The sequence below is a fragment of the Macaca mulatta genome, chromosome 5 (assembly GCF_049350105.2).
Source record: "Macaca mulatta isolate MMU2019108-1 chromosome 5, T2T-MMU8v2.0, whole genome shotgun sequence".
In the NCBI taxonomy this organism is placed as follows: Eukaryota; Metazoa; Chordata; class Mammalia; order Primates; family Cercopithecidae; genus Macaca; species Macaca mulatta.
In genome coordinates this window covers 118,762,209-118,777,722 of record NC_133410.1, presented here as the reverse complement: position 1 = coordinate 118,777,722, position 15,514 = coordinate 118,762,209, and the positions used below count along the sequence as shown (strand labels likewise).

The 15,514-nt window shown below is 42.7% G+C and overlaps 1 protein-coding gene and 1 long non-coding RNA gene across 5 annotated transcripts in view; one reads left to right on the top strand and one right to left on the bottom strand.

Moving 5' to 3' along the window:
* SEC24B (SEC24 homolog B, COPII coat complex component) overlaps window positions 1–11,363 on the bottom strand; it is a 106,647-nt gene extending 95,284 nt beyond the window's left edge. For all 4 annotated transcript variants that reach the window (XM_015139009.3, XM_015139010.3, XM_015139011.3 and 1 more), the window contains exon 1: window positions 11,182–11,363. In XM_015139009.3, coding sequence (XP_014994495.1) covers window positions 11,182–11,308 — 127 coding nt within the window. In that variant the 5' untranslated portion in view covers window positions 11,309–11,363. The remainder of the gene's footprint in view (window positions 1–11,181) is intronic.
* Window positions 11,364–11,390: 27 nt separating this feature from the next.
* Window positions 11,391–15,073, top strand: LOC144340823 (uncharacterized). The gene is made up of 2 exons (XR_013417267.1): window positions 11,391–13,633; window positions 14,411–15,073. It is a non-coding gene; the product is annotated as an uncharacterized LOC144340823 (long non-coding RNA).
* The last annotated feature ends 441 nt before the right edge of the window (window positions 15,074–15,514 follow it).

The window sequence follows — 15,514 nt, the reverse complement described above, 5'->3', positions numbered from 1 at the left end:
CAAATAAAAGAGGGAAACAGATGATTCTAACACATTATCTACTCACTGGTACTGAATGAAGATCTGTATCTGAATCTGAATGAATAAATAAAAGATTTTTAACAAATGGTCTATAATCTTTTCAATGGAGCTTATCAGCTGGTCAGCCTGACTGATACTATCAGGTACCAGCAAGATACAGTCTATGATTTTCTATAAGCATATGTATGCCCTCCTGAGCAAGACTAAATTATCACAAGATCTACCCCCAGTACGTATCTGTCTCGGTAGCATAATCTCCTTTCAGACACTAGATTCTCACAAAAGGAAAACTGATTATCTTCCTGCTTTAAGAAAACTTAACACGAAAATTAAAATTTATAAAACAAGTATTTCATGCAAGTCTAGTCCCTGTACCAAAAAAAAAAAACAAAAAACAAAAAAACAAAAACAAACAAACAAAAAAAACACCATAGGATCTCTTTAGGGCATATGAAATAGGATTTGGTTTGAAAAAATTCCCTAAATGACTTCCCTTTATTCCACTTTCACTTCCCTCTAATTCATTACTAACACTACCAGAGTACTTTTTAACATTCCTTACCATACAATCTTTAGTGGCTCTTGATCCAAATGAAGTCTAAACTTCTTAGGACAATTTCCAGGAACCTCCATTAACAGCCCCAACGTAATTGTAAAAACTATTCTTTTTTTTTTTTTTTTTTTTTTGAGACAGAGTTTAGCGCTTGTTGCCCAGACTGGAGTGCAATGGTGCGATTGCAGTTCACTGCAACCTCCGCCTCCCGGGTTCCAACAATTCTCCTGCCTCAGCCTCTGAAGTAGCTGGGATTACAGGCACTCGCCACTACACCCAGCTAGTTTTTTATTTTTAGTAGAGATGGGTTTTTTACCATGTTGGCTAGGCTGTTCTCAAACTCCTGACCTCAGGTGATCCACCCACCTCAGCCTCCCAAAGTGCTGGGATTACAGGCATGAGCCACCATACCGGGCCCAGACTATTCTTTCATTACTCTCTCTCCCTTGTACCCCTGCACTGCTCAGAGTACGTTTTTTAAATTCGTTACCTTTGATTCATGCATTTACCTGACAATTCAAAATATGTCCGCCATTTTAGATACAGCTGAAGTTCTATCTAACTTCTTCTGTTAAGATTCTCTACTACTCTAACCAAAAAGAATTGTTTCCTCTTCAGAACTCTGGGCACCCTTCTCACAGACCTTATGAAGGAAAGAGATGTTTTATGAAGGAAAGAGATGTTCAGTGCTAACAGTCCTTTCCTCTTTTACTGAGGGGTAGAGAACTCCTGGAGTGCAGAGAACATTCACATTTGTATGCCCAGAGTATTAGCACAAATTGTTATATAAAGAGGAGCTAAATAAATATTTGCTAGAAATTGTGAATTAAATTTATAGGCCAGGCTTGGTGGCTCATGCCTGTAATCCCAGCACTTGAGCCCAGGAGTTCGAGACCATCCCAGGCAACACAGTGAGCTCTCGTCTCTAAAATAAAAGTTATACATAACTGTCAGGATTACATATGCATTGCATAAAATAAGGTTCAGGTGTTTAAGATCAAAATTGATGGTAAATGAGATAATCGCAGAGACAAAGTTCTTAAAAGAGAGGGAACAGAATTCTGTACCCAAATAATCTGAATTTGTCTCACATAAGGCAAGAATAATAATATGCAGGAAGACAGATTTGGTGGCAGAAGATTAATACTTTACCTTCAGATTGTCAGATTGCTTTCAATTTCTTAGTAAAATAAGTAAGGTCATCATTGGAAAGGGAGGCAGAGAGGGAGGATATTGAGAATTTGAGGGAAAAGGGGAAAAATGTGACACTGGGAATGGAGCAGGGAAATACCACAGGACTAACTGGTACTGAGGGCTCGCTTAAGAGATATTATCATAAAGTTAAGGAAACTTCAAGGAAAATAAAGCATCAAAATAGGATTACTCCAACATTACAAAACAGCCATTTTATAGGAAAAAAACATCTGACATAAAAAGGTTACCAGCCCTAATATAAACGTGCAAAATTGATAAATGAGTAATATAAACATACAGGAAAACACAAAAATAAAGCAAGTTACCTGAATAAGATTGTAACACTCACGATTTCCACCATACAACAATTATTGTTTAAAAAGAAAAAAATGAAGACAGAAAATAAAAACCGTATCTCTAATTCGACTACTCCTAAGATTTCCATAATAGCATGATCATTCGCCCTCCCTGACACATTTTAATATTAAAAATATTTGTTTCATGAACATTTTCCTGAACTGAATTCCAACTTTTTTTTTTCAGTCGGATCAAAGTCAGATTTCACTTTCCATTATCTGAACACAAACATCAAGGTCAGCAAAGTACAAGCTCCTCTATCTTACTAAGATAAATTCATATTAACTTCAAGTAGAATCACATCGAAGAATTTAATCACTGAATTCATTCATCACTTAATTATGAAGAAACAGGCCAATACTCAGTCAGTATGCACCCAGGTATGCATTTTAACAATTATCTTTGTTAAAATAGTAAAATAGCTCTGAATCAGTTGGTAATGAGTCATAGCCGTGGTCCTATTCCCCTGCTTTACCCCACCGTGCTGGCCCAAACCTCATAATCCAGCAGCTGAAGGACTAATGCCTGGCACAGCTGGAAGCTTATAGGATCCTGCTCTGGTATGAAGGATGGAATCCATTTAGCGGTCAGTATATGCAGTACTGATTACTGAATATTTTAATATACTCTCCCTGCCAATAAGGTATCACTAGCAATGCCAAAATACAGATTTTTAATGAGCATAAAAATGTGCACACTAGGCCGGGCGCGGTGGCTCAAGCCTGTAATCCCAGCACTTTGGGAGGCCGAGATGGGCGGATCACGAGGTCAGGAGATCGAGACCATCCTGGCTAACACGGTGAAACCCCGTCTCTACTAAAAAATACAAAAAACTAGCCGGCGCGGTGGCGGGCGCCTGTAGTCCCAGCTACTCCGGAGGCTGAGGCAGGAGAATGGCGTGAACCCGGGAGGCGGAGCTTGCAGTGAGCTGAGATCCGGCCACTGCACTCCAGCCTGGGCGGCAGAGCGAGACTCCGTCTCAAAAAAAAAAAAAAAAAAAAGTGCACACTTGCACACCCACACACCCCTAAGGAAACAGGCAATTAGAAACCTTGGTGATTTCAAAAATGAGGAGTCTCAGATTACATCTGGATATCCTAGATTATTATAATGCAAGGCTAACAGTTATAGAGCTTCCCAAGCTCTGAGAGAAATGTTTTCTTGTGTTCTTTCTCTCCTACATTCCATAAACTGCAAATATACCTGAGGATGAAGGTAACTGTTCCAGTCACTGCTGGCGGACAGAGCCTACAGACACAGGCTATGTAAACAATTAGATTACATCTCACTGCATTAAGTATAGATTATTTCTGCTACAACATCATTTATACTTATTGGATACCATGACAATGAGTGCTATGTGTGAGGCGCCAAAAGAAAACCAAGGCCACACACGGTGGCTCACGCCTGTAATCCCAGCCCTCTGGGGGGCTGAGGTGGGAGAATCACTTGAGCCTGGGCAACGTGGTGAAACTCCGTCTCTACAAAAAATACAAAAATTAGCTGGGCATAGTGGCATGCCCCTGTAGTCCTAGCTACTCAGGAGGCTGAAGTGAGAGAATCACCTTAACCCGGGGAGGTCAAGACTGCAGTGAGCTGTGATCATATCACTGCACTCCAGCCTGGGTGACAAAGTGAGGCCCTGTCTCAAAAAAAAGAAAGAAAAGAAAACCAATATTGGTTCAGAATCTACCACATGCCAGATATCTTGCTTTTCTACATATAATCTGATATGCTTCTCAAACAATTCTGTGAAGTATCACTATCATCCTTTATTTGCAAATAAACAGGGCCACGAAAGCTCACTAATTCATATGAATTCAAATTGTTGGTAAGTAGTAAAGAAGCCAGGCATTGCTGGTTCCAAAGCCAGGCTTATAGCTCATTTCACAATACCCATTAATCAGAAATCCTAAGGAAAACAAGTTAAGACTTGGCTATTGGCTAGGCAAGACATGATTTTTACCACTCCCTCTCGATACTTCATCCTGCTTTTCCTCAGTTCCTGTTACAAATGACTTTTGGCACACAATTTTAGAAAACTTAAAACCCATTAAACTTACCTTTCCATAAGCAAACTAGCTAAGGTAGATGGCCTACTACCAGAAACCTTCCAAGAATACATTTGTGGACGTAAGGGATGGAGGACTGGAAAGCAGAAAAAATAAAGATAAGACTGAAATAGTGATTGAGCCTTAAATACAAAAAAGGGGAGAGGGAGCTGGCACACAGACTCCTGTCAGTGGCCAGTCTTCAAAAGCAATAATGAATAGGAAGCTAAGTTTACTTAATTGAGTGCCTATTATAAGCTGCTACTACTGGGCATATGATGAACAAAACCCATACGGTTTCTGCTACCTGAAGAATTTATAAAATGGTGTTCTGAAGAAAATGGAAGGGAGGGACTCTAATTGCTAAGCCCCTTCTAGGGCTAAGTACTTTAAAAATAGTACCTCATTTAATGTAATTCTCTCAACAACTCTGTAAGAAAGGTATCATTACACCCTGAAGCATGTTAAGTAAGTTTCTCCACAAAAATTTGGGCTGTATCAAAGCCTATAACCTTTTCACTAGTCCACACCTTCTGGACAAGTCTGAGTATGCTTAGCCTATTGAAAATAGTGGCTTCTCCAGAGCTGAATATATATAACATGATCTTTTCTAATAATGCTGACAATGAAGAGGCCTCATTTCTAGGAAAGAAAATTATTCTAATACCTTTAGTATAAAATACTTCAGGGATTACAGATGAATTGGAAAGATAAAGTAACATGAAATACTAGTGATGGCAATGAATATGGTTTACAAAATTAATTACTGCTACAATCCCAGAAACCCGGGGGAAGGGGGAGTAAAAAGACACTGCAAACAACTAAAGCAATATATATAGCAATTAAAAATAAAAACTAAACCCAGATATAAGACACTTGCTTACATATGGAGTGAATACTTTAAGATCTTTTTTTTTTGAGACGAAGTCTCGCTCTTGTGCCCCAGGCTGGAGTGTGATGGCATGATCTCGGCTCACCACAACCTCCGCCTCCCGGGTTCAAGCAATTCTCCTGCTTCGGCCTCCTGAGTAGCCCGGATTACAGGCGCCTGCCACCATGCCCGGCTAATTTTTGTATTTTTAGTAGAGACGGGGTTTCATCATGTTGGCCAGGCTGGTCTCGAACTCCCGACCTCAGGTGATCTGCCCGCCTCAGCCTCCCAAAGTGCTGGGATTAAAAGGCGTGAGCCACCACACCCAGCCTACTTTAAGATCTTTGAGATATCTATTAATCAGTTTAGAGCTGGGCGCGGTGACTCACGCCTGTAATCCCAGTACTTTGGGAGGCTGAGGTCAGGAGTTTCAGACCAGCCTGACCAACATGGAGAAACCCTGTCTCTACTAAAAATACAAAATTAGCCAGGCATGGTGGTGCATGCCTGCAATCCCAGCTACTTGGGAGGCTGAGGCAGGAGAATCCCTTGAACCGGGAGGCAGAGTTTGCGGTCTGCTGAGATTGCGCCATTGCACTCCAGCCTGGTCAACAAGACTGAAACTCAATCTCAAAAAAAAAAAAAAAAATCAGCTTAGAAGGAAATTATGTATTCAGACACAGTCACTTTAATACCATAGGGGTATATTCATGAGAGGACCTGATGCTTCCGGTTAGCTATAAATGAAGACGAGAAACCTGAGACACTGATGTGCCTCTGATCAAAAGTAACTTATTTGAGATACACTAGGGAGAATTTACATCATTTCAAATGTTGCATGTGTCCTCAAAGTTTAAGGGTTTCCTGTGACTGACCCGATAGTACTGCTGTATGAATGTTTATTTACATCTTCCACAGTGAATTCTAGTAATTCCCATTACTATCTCATCTTTCTTGCATTATTGACAATTAAAGTGATAAAACTGTAGTTTCATTCTGGAAAAGGGCATATGGAAGGATTAAAATATGCTTTCATTTGAAAATAAGCACCATTTGCTTCCTAAAAGTAAAATTAAAAACCAGCAGCTTATTATTAAATCTGACTGCCCCCCACCCCCGACCTCCCAACAAGATCATTACCAGGGTATTATTTTAGTCAGTCTTCCTATGTTTGAGGACTCAGCTTTGGAAGGAATCCCAAAAGGCAAAGTAAAAGGTAAGAAATATTCAATTAATGCTTGGTATGGAAATACAAATCGTTCTAAAAATCCATACATTGCGCAATGAAAAATGAAGGCTAGAAATACAACACCAAGGAAGGAAGTTTAAGAGAAAGATTTAACAGACTCAATCAAGTCAAGCTGTATCTTCGAATAAGCGGAGGAAACACGCTAGCAGTTACACCTAGAAAACAAGTAAAAGTGATCATGAAGACTTGCTTTTCTGCCTCTCTATTCCTTACTCTTCTCAAACATCAAAGTTTCTAAAAAGACTTTTCTTAGAGTCTGTTAATAGAAAGAAATCTTTAGGCTGGGCACGGTGGCTCATGCCTGTAATCCCAGCACTTTGGAAGGTCCAGATGGAAGGATCACTTGAAGCCAGGAGTTTGAGATCAGTCTCTACAATTTTTTTTTGAAAGTTAGCTGTGTATGGTGGCACACACCTATACTCCCAGCTACTCAGGAGGCCGTGGCAGGAAGACAGATTGAGCCCAGGAGTTCAAGGGTGCAGTGAGCTATGACGGCAACACTGTACTCCAGCCTGGGTGACAGAGTGAGATTCTGTCTCTAAAACAAATAAATAAAAATTTTAAAAAAGAGACCTGGAGTTGGAATTAGGAGAAACAAAATAGACTTCATTTAATACACGTCTAATGAATACCTGTAACTTGCCTATACTGTTATAAGCTCTCATTATACGACATGAACAAGAGACAGAAAAAACTGCTACCCTCACAAAGCTTTCACAGAATTGGTAGAAAATGTACCTACTTAACCTTTCTGAATCTTCATTTCATCTGTAAAATTAGGGAACTGAACTCTTGTGTTTTTCAAACTGTGCTTAAAAACAACTGAACCTCTACTTCTATTTTAACCACAACCACTTTGCTTTTTTCTGATTTCTCTATCAGGGATCTATATACAACGCCCTTTGGAAAAACAAATCTTTAAAAAAAAAAGTTTGTGGGCCAGGCTCCGAGGCTCACGTCTGTAATCCGAGCACTTTGGGAGGCCGAGGCGGGTGGATCGCGAGGTCAGGAGATGGAGACCATCCTGGCCAACATAGTGAAACTCCATCTCAACATGGTGAAATTAGCCAGGAGTGGTGGCATGCGCCTGTAGTCCCCGCTACTCAGGAGGCTGAGGCAGGAGAATCGCTTGAACCCAGGAGGTGGAGGTTGCAGTGAGCTGAGATTGCGCCACTGCACTCCAGCCTGGCGACAGAGTGAGACTCCGTCTCAAACAAACAAAAAACCTTTGCCATTTGCTAACCACTTGCAAAAGAAAAAACAGGGCCCAGCCTAGGGGCTCACGCCTGTAATCCCAAGACCTTGGTAGGTCTAGGCAGGAGGATCGCTTTAGGCCAGCAGTTTGAGAACAACCTGGGCTACATGGTGAGACTCAGTCTCTATAAAAATAAAAATAATTAGCCAAGAGTGGTGATGCATACCTGTAGTCCTAGTCACTTGGGAAGCTGAGGCAGGAGGATCACTTCAGCCCAGGAGATTGAGGCTCCACTTAGCTATGATATAGCCACTGACTATAGCCTAGGTGGCAGAGAGACACCGTCTCTAAAACAAACAATAAAAACCAAAAAACTTTTTTCACTCTACTCTCATTCCGCACAGACCACTTCTGTGACCAGATGTGTGCATTTTTGTTTTTATTTTTCCCCAGCAGATACCAACTGGGTGTCCTCCAATTCAATTCAATTCTGACCTGAAGTTAGCCTCAGATCCCTGAGTCAGATACCTACCTGAAGTTAGACTCAGATCTAACTCAGTTAAGGGTTCAGTCCCACAAGACTGCTCCCCATGTCAGATGCCTATCACAAGTATCATAAGTAGCAGGTTGCCATCTGTACTTCTGAGGAACCAGCTACAAACTGGAGCTTCTACTACCCCCTCCTTAGGTTCAATCACTTTGGTAGAAGGGCTTGTGGAACTCAGGAAAACACTTATATTGTTTATTATAAAGGATACAGATGAACAGCCAAATGAAAGAGATGTACAGGGCAAAGGATGGGGGCAGGTGTCGCCACCCTCCCAGCATCTCCACATGCTCAGCAACCCAGGTCACTAAATCTTACTAGTTTTTATAAAGCTTCATCTCCAGCCTATCCACTTCCCTTCAAAGGGGATGATGGGTGGGGACTGAAAGTCCCAACTCTGTAATCACTTGGTCTTTCTGGTGACCAGCTCCAGCCTGAGGCTGTCTAGGAGACCCATCCTAAGTCATTTCATTAGTATAAACTCAAATGTAATCAAAAGAGGCTCCTTGTGAGTAACAAGCGACACTCCTATCACTCAGGAAATTACAAGAGTTTTAGGAGCTGTTTCAGGAACCCAGGACAAAGGTCAAATGTATTTCATATTACACCACAACACTGAAGTAAGTCATCTCTGGGTACCATTCCAGTTTTGCAATTCTGTCTGTTTTATGCTCATATTTCTGACCTATTTCTTTTTCACCATGTCTGGAATTCCACAGAGCTATATTAAAAGGCTAACTACTTTATGTAGGGCTGAAAAATAAATGAGAAACCCAAGTGACTGCTTACTAGATGCTGATACCATGTAGCAAACTTTTTTTTTTTTTTGAGATCAGCAAACAAAACAAAAAGAGATTTAATCTGATTTCTCTACTTATACTAATCCCTTCCACAAAAACAAAAATCCTTCTGGAGGATGAGGTGTGAGGATCACTTGAGCCCAGCAGACCAGCCTGGGCAATACAGGGAGACCTTGTCTCTACCTGACCCTAGTTCTTATACTTTACCATAACTTTCAAATTTCCTAGCATAACATTTAAGGCCTTTCTGCAACATGGCCCCTTTTAACCTGTTCCTTTCAGCTTCAATGCCTTGGCTTCCCATGCCACCGAGCACCCTCTACACCTCTTGACTCCTTTCACTTTACAAGCCTGCCCTGCACTTTCATATTTCCAAACTTTAGTTCATGCTGTAACCTCCGCTACCGACAACCTTTCCCTCCCACCCCAACCTGTCCAGTCCCTCAAGGCTAGCCAGAACCAATTCAAACATTATCAAATACAGGGCAAGTTAGGAGAGAGGCAGGGACTCTGTCTCATCTACTACCCTAACCTTGAGTACCCAACTGGTAAGCACGCAAAAAATGTTGAAATGATTATTGCAACATTAAAGGAAAGTAGTGATTATAAACAGGAGAACTCAAGCATCATCTGTATTTGGCATCCAAACATTGATTTGTTCTTACAGATTTTAACATCCTGATTACACTTGGCTGAGTACATATCCTGGCATTCTTGAGTGTTCACAAAATTTATAAGGTTGAAATAAACATTTGCCACTTTAAAAACTGTTCACTAAGATGATAATGCATATTCAAAAAATCAAGGAAAGACACAATCCTTGAATCACTGGTAAACATGAGTCTACAATGTTCTAAAAGACTTGGGCTCTTTTACTAAATTATCGTCTTCTAGTTCCCTCATAAAGATAGTTTAAAAACAAACAAAAACAAGAACTTATATTAAGGTTACAACAACAAACACTGCTCACAAATAATATTTTTACATTTGTTCAGGTGTACACCACCAATAACCCTGGTCATATCCAAAAGCGATTATAGTAAACAATGACTACTGAGAGTACAGCATGTAATATTGATAGGTAAGGCTGATCCAAAGAATATTGAGGCTAAAGTATCACTTTTGTTTATAAAAAAAATCAACCTCTGCTTCTCAGGACAAACGATACACTTCATATTTGAAAAGCATCAGTTGTAAAACTTAGATGTTGGTTAAACTAATTCATAAAGTTCAGCAGATTTTCACTAGGAAATTAGATAAAACAGGTCAATCATTTGGAGAGTACTAATGTAGTTTGGTTCTCGTACCAACACAGGACAGAGGTATTTTTCTAAATTCAGTCAATTACTTTCCAAGGTTCTCATCTGACATATTATCAAGCCTATAAGGAGAATTCCCCCACCCTTGGCCCCATCCTCGAACATTCCAAATCTCAGCATTAGGGAATGCATATCCTAGAGACGATCATTTTGCAGCCTACTAAAAACCCACGACCTTAATATGAAAGCGGCTTTCGTGTTGCATTTGGCTGCTGCCTGTATGAAGGCCTTGCCTCAAAGCAGGGCCAACTCTGGCACGTTTTTCCATCTCTGAAAGTGGAGCTAGGAAAAACACCCAGATCTAAAGATGTTCGTTTAAATCCGTTTACACCTGCTCCCTTTCAAACACTACAAGCAAACTCCAAAAGCTCGAGCAGCAGCCGCAGCGGCAATGACAGATCTTGAGGCCGAACTGGGTCAGGGTTACAGTTACACTTACATAGCATATTTACACCCTTTTGTCTACAAACTTGAGTGCAAACTTAAGTTTCCTCAAGGCAGCGTGTTCGCTGGGCCTCAGTAACCGAAGCAATTTTCCTGAGGCAGGAAGGGCACAATCCACCCTGCTGGGTGGCTGCACCAGCCTTCCCCAGACCACGCACTCTGCGGCCTCGGCTTCTGGCCCGCTCCCGCAGCCAAGGGGTCGCTCGGGGCAACTCGCCTGCGCCCAGGCTGGGTAACTGGGTTTTACTACATGGGTTCCCAGCTTTTCAGTCGCCCCTACTCGCCCCCGGCGGTTTCGGGCCCAGGGTCGCATTACATAAACACCCCCGGCCCCAGCTTTCCCACGCCGACCCCGGCCCCACGCCAGGGGCGTCCAACCCCCGCGCGCCCCGCGCCGCGCCTTCCCTGCCCCCTACCCGCGCCCAGCGCGGACCCCGCAGCCTCCGCACCGCGCCCGCTCCCCTCCCTCGGGCCGGGCCTGGCCCCGGACTCCCTTCCCGGCCAGCCCCGCCCCGATGTGGCCGCGCAGGCCGCCCAGCCGGTGTTAGGCCCCGCGCTCCGCCCGGGCCGCCCGCCTCACCGTTCTGCTGGTGCGGCGCCGGGGCCGGGCCCGCGGGCGCTGCGGCTCCTGAGGCGGCCGCTCCGCCGAACTTGGGCGGGATCCGGGCGCTGGCGGCCGGGTGAGGGGACCCGGCGGGGGCCGACATGACGGCGCTGCTGGCGACGGCGGCTCCGCTTCGGAGAGGTGGGCGGAGGGAAGAGAAGGCGGGGCCGGAGAGGCGAGAGGAAGAGGAAGGAACGCGCCTGGCGTCACTGAGGGTGTAACCCGGCACCGCGGCTCAGGTGCTCACGCTCCTCCGCAAGCCCAGCGCTGCCGCTCGGCGGCCCCCGCGGGCGCCGGGATCCTGAGTCGCTTCGCCTTGCCCCACGCGCCCCACGCCGCGGGACTTACACCTGGGGTCGCTTCCCGCACGCGCGGACCTCGCGCCGGTGCCGCCGCAGCGCCCCCTGCAGGCCGGAGCCGAGCTGGCCCAGGCCTGAGGTTGGCCCGGGGTTCCACGGCCACAGTGCCGGCCCCGCGACTGCTGCTCCGGCCCGGCCAAGCTACCTTAGTGTTGAGGCGGGAGGCCTGGGCCTCAGTGGGTGAAGGGACCGGGTGGCCCGCTCCCACCTTGGGCAGAGGCTCGACCGACCGCGGCGAGGCTGGGCCCGGCATTACTGGGAGGCGAACTTGAGAGCTGCGGGTTAATGTACGGAGCTCAGGCAACGCCAGATCCGACTGACCCACCCACCCTTCCTCGAAGAGAAACAGTGACTTGGGTTTGGTTTTTAATTTTTGATTCCCCCACCTCCCCTTTCTTAATTCCAAAGGAAATAAAGCATTCAAGCTCCAAGTCTGTTGGGAATATATAATTCCTTGATAAAGAAAGAGGAAACATTTCTCTGATAAACACAAGAATCTCAGTAAGAATTGCATTATTGAGAACTTTTCCCACTGATAAAGTAGGGAAGAGGAAGGGGAAAATAGGGTAAGGGAATGCTGGAAGACAAACTTTATCTTCTTTTTTTTTTTTGTCAAGTGTTGGCGCATCCTGTTGGTGTTCGGAGAAGTTGTGGCTCAGCTCGCTTTATCTGCATTAGTGGAATCTTTTAAGTCTTTCTGGTCTGTCTCAGCATACTCACTGGCAGGCCCTAGACTACATTACCCAAGTCATTTTGCCGTCTTGGAATCCTGAGTATGTCATCATTCTGTATCGGAGATGAGATTGCTCGGAAACGCTGGATTCAGAATGGTATCTAGCAAGATGGTATTTCTGGAGCACTAAGTCATTTCCTGAATCATTATGCAAAGCATAAATTGCATTGTAGTCCTAGAATAATACAAAGCTTCCCTTTAGTTGTTACTGTAAATTAATAACTGGCATTTTAATGCACTACAAATAGGATTTTAGTAGTTAGATTTATACCTTTGACTTCTAGGAATTTCAACTACATTAGAGTCCATCTACACAAAAGGGTCAAGCTCTTTTTTCCACAGCGTTTCCAGCTTCTCCACAGAAACCTAGCCCCACACCAGCAAAAGATCACACTCTGTGCTTCATCAAAGAGATTACACAATTACAGATTCCAGCATCTCTCAGGAGTCCTTTGAATTTGGATTAAGGTCTATAATTACGTGGGTAAGGGAATAACTAGATAATTGGCTTTCTGCACCTGGAATGTATTCTCCTGGGTATAAGAGGCTCATTTTAATCAGAAGTATATGGGATGAAAGTGAACCCTGTCTCTTAAGGGGAGACTCCTTAAGAGGAGGATTGGAGCCCTATGTTTTAATAGATCTTCTCCACAATCTTTAATACCTAAGCTGCTTCCCCTTGTCCACTAATTTGCTGTAGAATTTTTCTAGCACGTTTATGATGGTGTTCAGGGCACACTACCCCAAAATATAACACCTTAGCATACTGAATATTTTAAGCTGATGACATTTGAGAAATGGCAGGTGTGAGGACTCTGACCTTCCCGTGAAGCAGGTCTAAGACCCTCATGTGAGAGATGCCATCCCTATACCTGGAGAAAATAAGCAATCTTTTCTGTGAAGACAGAGCCAAGAGGAATCTAAATGAGTAGGCCTTGGTAGGTTTCCCCCAGTTTACTGCCATTAGCTCACCTTTTTGTCTTACCACATTTTTCCATAAGAGTCTACTTTTCATCAAACCTAGTATAAAACGCTCAGGTTTCTTCAGGTCTTCATTTCCTTATGAAGGCTCCAATGCCATGTAAAACTTACGTTAAGTATTATACATTCATTTGCCTTTCTTTCGTTACAGGCACCCCACATGGACCTTGAGCTGTCGCTGCCATGGCACCCCTTCTAGAAGGTAGATATTTTTCCTCCCAACAAACCCTACAACCTTTATGAAAATATTTCACTCTTTTGCTTTAATTTCCATTACTGCTATAAGTGAAAAAAGGATGAAGGATTGAACGAACAGGATTGAACCATCTACTAGGCACTCTGCTTGTAACTTTAGGTATGTATTTTTTTCTATTTATTCCTAACAATAACTCCACGGGATATTTTTCTTATCCTTATTTTATCTGTGAAGAAACTAATGTTTATAGAGCTCAAATAAACTTAGTAAAAATCATAAACCAATAATTAGCAGAACCAGAGATAAAACCGAGGTTTATTTAGCTCCAGACCATTGCTTTACTATAAACTATACTGCGTTAATGTACATTTTTCTTCATAAAGCTATGCTAGTTATGATTTACTATCTTGCTGTCAAAAGATTTTCGGTTTTTCATATTTAGAATTTGTTCCAGTATACTTTATAATGGTAGATCTCAGAGTTTTTGAAATGCAGATTTATGGGCCCAAATCCTGGACCTACTGATTCAGAAGCCTTGGAGATAGGGCCCTACAGCAAGCTCTCCAGGCAATTCTGATGCTTGGGAAAGTTTGAGGACCACTGCTTTTGAATAGCAGAGTTAAGCTGAATTGATTCATTCTCTTACTTTGGAAGATGATGGTCCTTTCTTTCAGGACATCTCTTCAATCTTTTACAGACCAATGAAAGTGGTATTTTGTGGATTTGTGATCACAGTGTCACAAATGGCAATTATGATGTTTCCTGTGTCAACTCAGATTCTTTGAGGTGTAGTGTTGATACAGATGCTGAGGCTAAGTCTGTGTTCAGTGAGAAAGAGTGGGTAATTGAATTAATCTCTGCTGCATATATGCAAGTGAAATAACACGTGTGTTACTATTTGTCATCCCCAACTTACGACTCTATTCTGTGTAACAGAAGTGGGAGCCTTGGACAACTGAACACCTATCAAGAAATGTCAGCTCTTTTTTTTTTTTCTTTTTTGAGACTGTCACCCAGTCTGGAGTGCAGTGGCACCGTCTTGGCTCTCTGTAACCTCCACCTCCTGGGCTCAAGAGATTCTCCTGCCTCAGCCTCCTGAGTAGCTGGGACTACAGGTATACACCATCACTCCTGGCTAGTTGTTGTATTTTTAGTAGATAATGGGGTTTTACCATGTTGGCCAGGGTAGTCTTGAACTCCTGACCTCAGGTGATCTGCCTGCCTCGGCCTCCCAAAGTGCTGGGATTACCATGCCCGGCCAAGAAATGTCAATTCTTTATTGTAGCCTGGCTTTCCATATTCCTCCACCAGGCTTTTTATTCTCTAGTTTTTAAATCACATTTGGCATTTGTAGATCACTCCTTCCCTTTTAGTGGCATTCTCTATGAGGTGTACCTCTCCTAATATGAAGAAACAATTTTCTTCTTTCTCCTCCTTTATCTGATCCATTTACAGATGTATTACATTTGTAATAGGCTAGGTATTAGGGATACAAAAATGAATAAGATATGGTCTGTTCTCAAAGGTATGCAGAAACTTTTCTATATGTTCCCATTGACTTGTATTTATATTTCTTGAATTAAAAAAAAAACTGGCTGTGGTTTTTCTTGTTTGTTTTTTGCTCTTAGTGAATCTTTGTTCTTTTCATTATGGCTTTCCAATTTGAGTTTCACTACTCATTATCATGAGAATAAATAATTTTACTGACTTTAATAATATTTGATCACTTATATTGATGTCATTTAACTCTCATTTACATTTCAGTGGTCTAAAACACAACTAAGATACTAAAAGAAAAATAAAAGATGAGATTATTAGGCAAATAATTACCGCATAGTCAACTCATGAACAATACTGCATGCGCTTACAGGAAATCTCTGTCACATAAACTATTTGGCTATTATTTCAGATACGCTGTAATTTCTGTAGTTACACACTTATCTAGCCCACGGCAGATTAGAAACTATGAATCACAAGACAAGGGAAGGAAATGCTGTTAATATAGGTAGCTTGAGAGGAGCAGTCACTATTAGTTGGCAG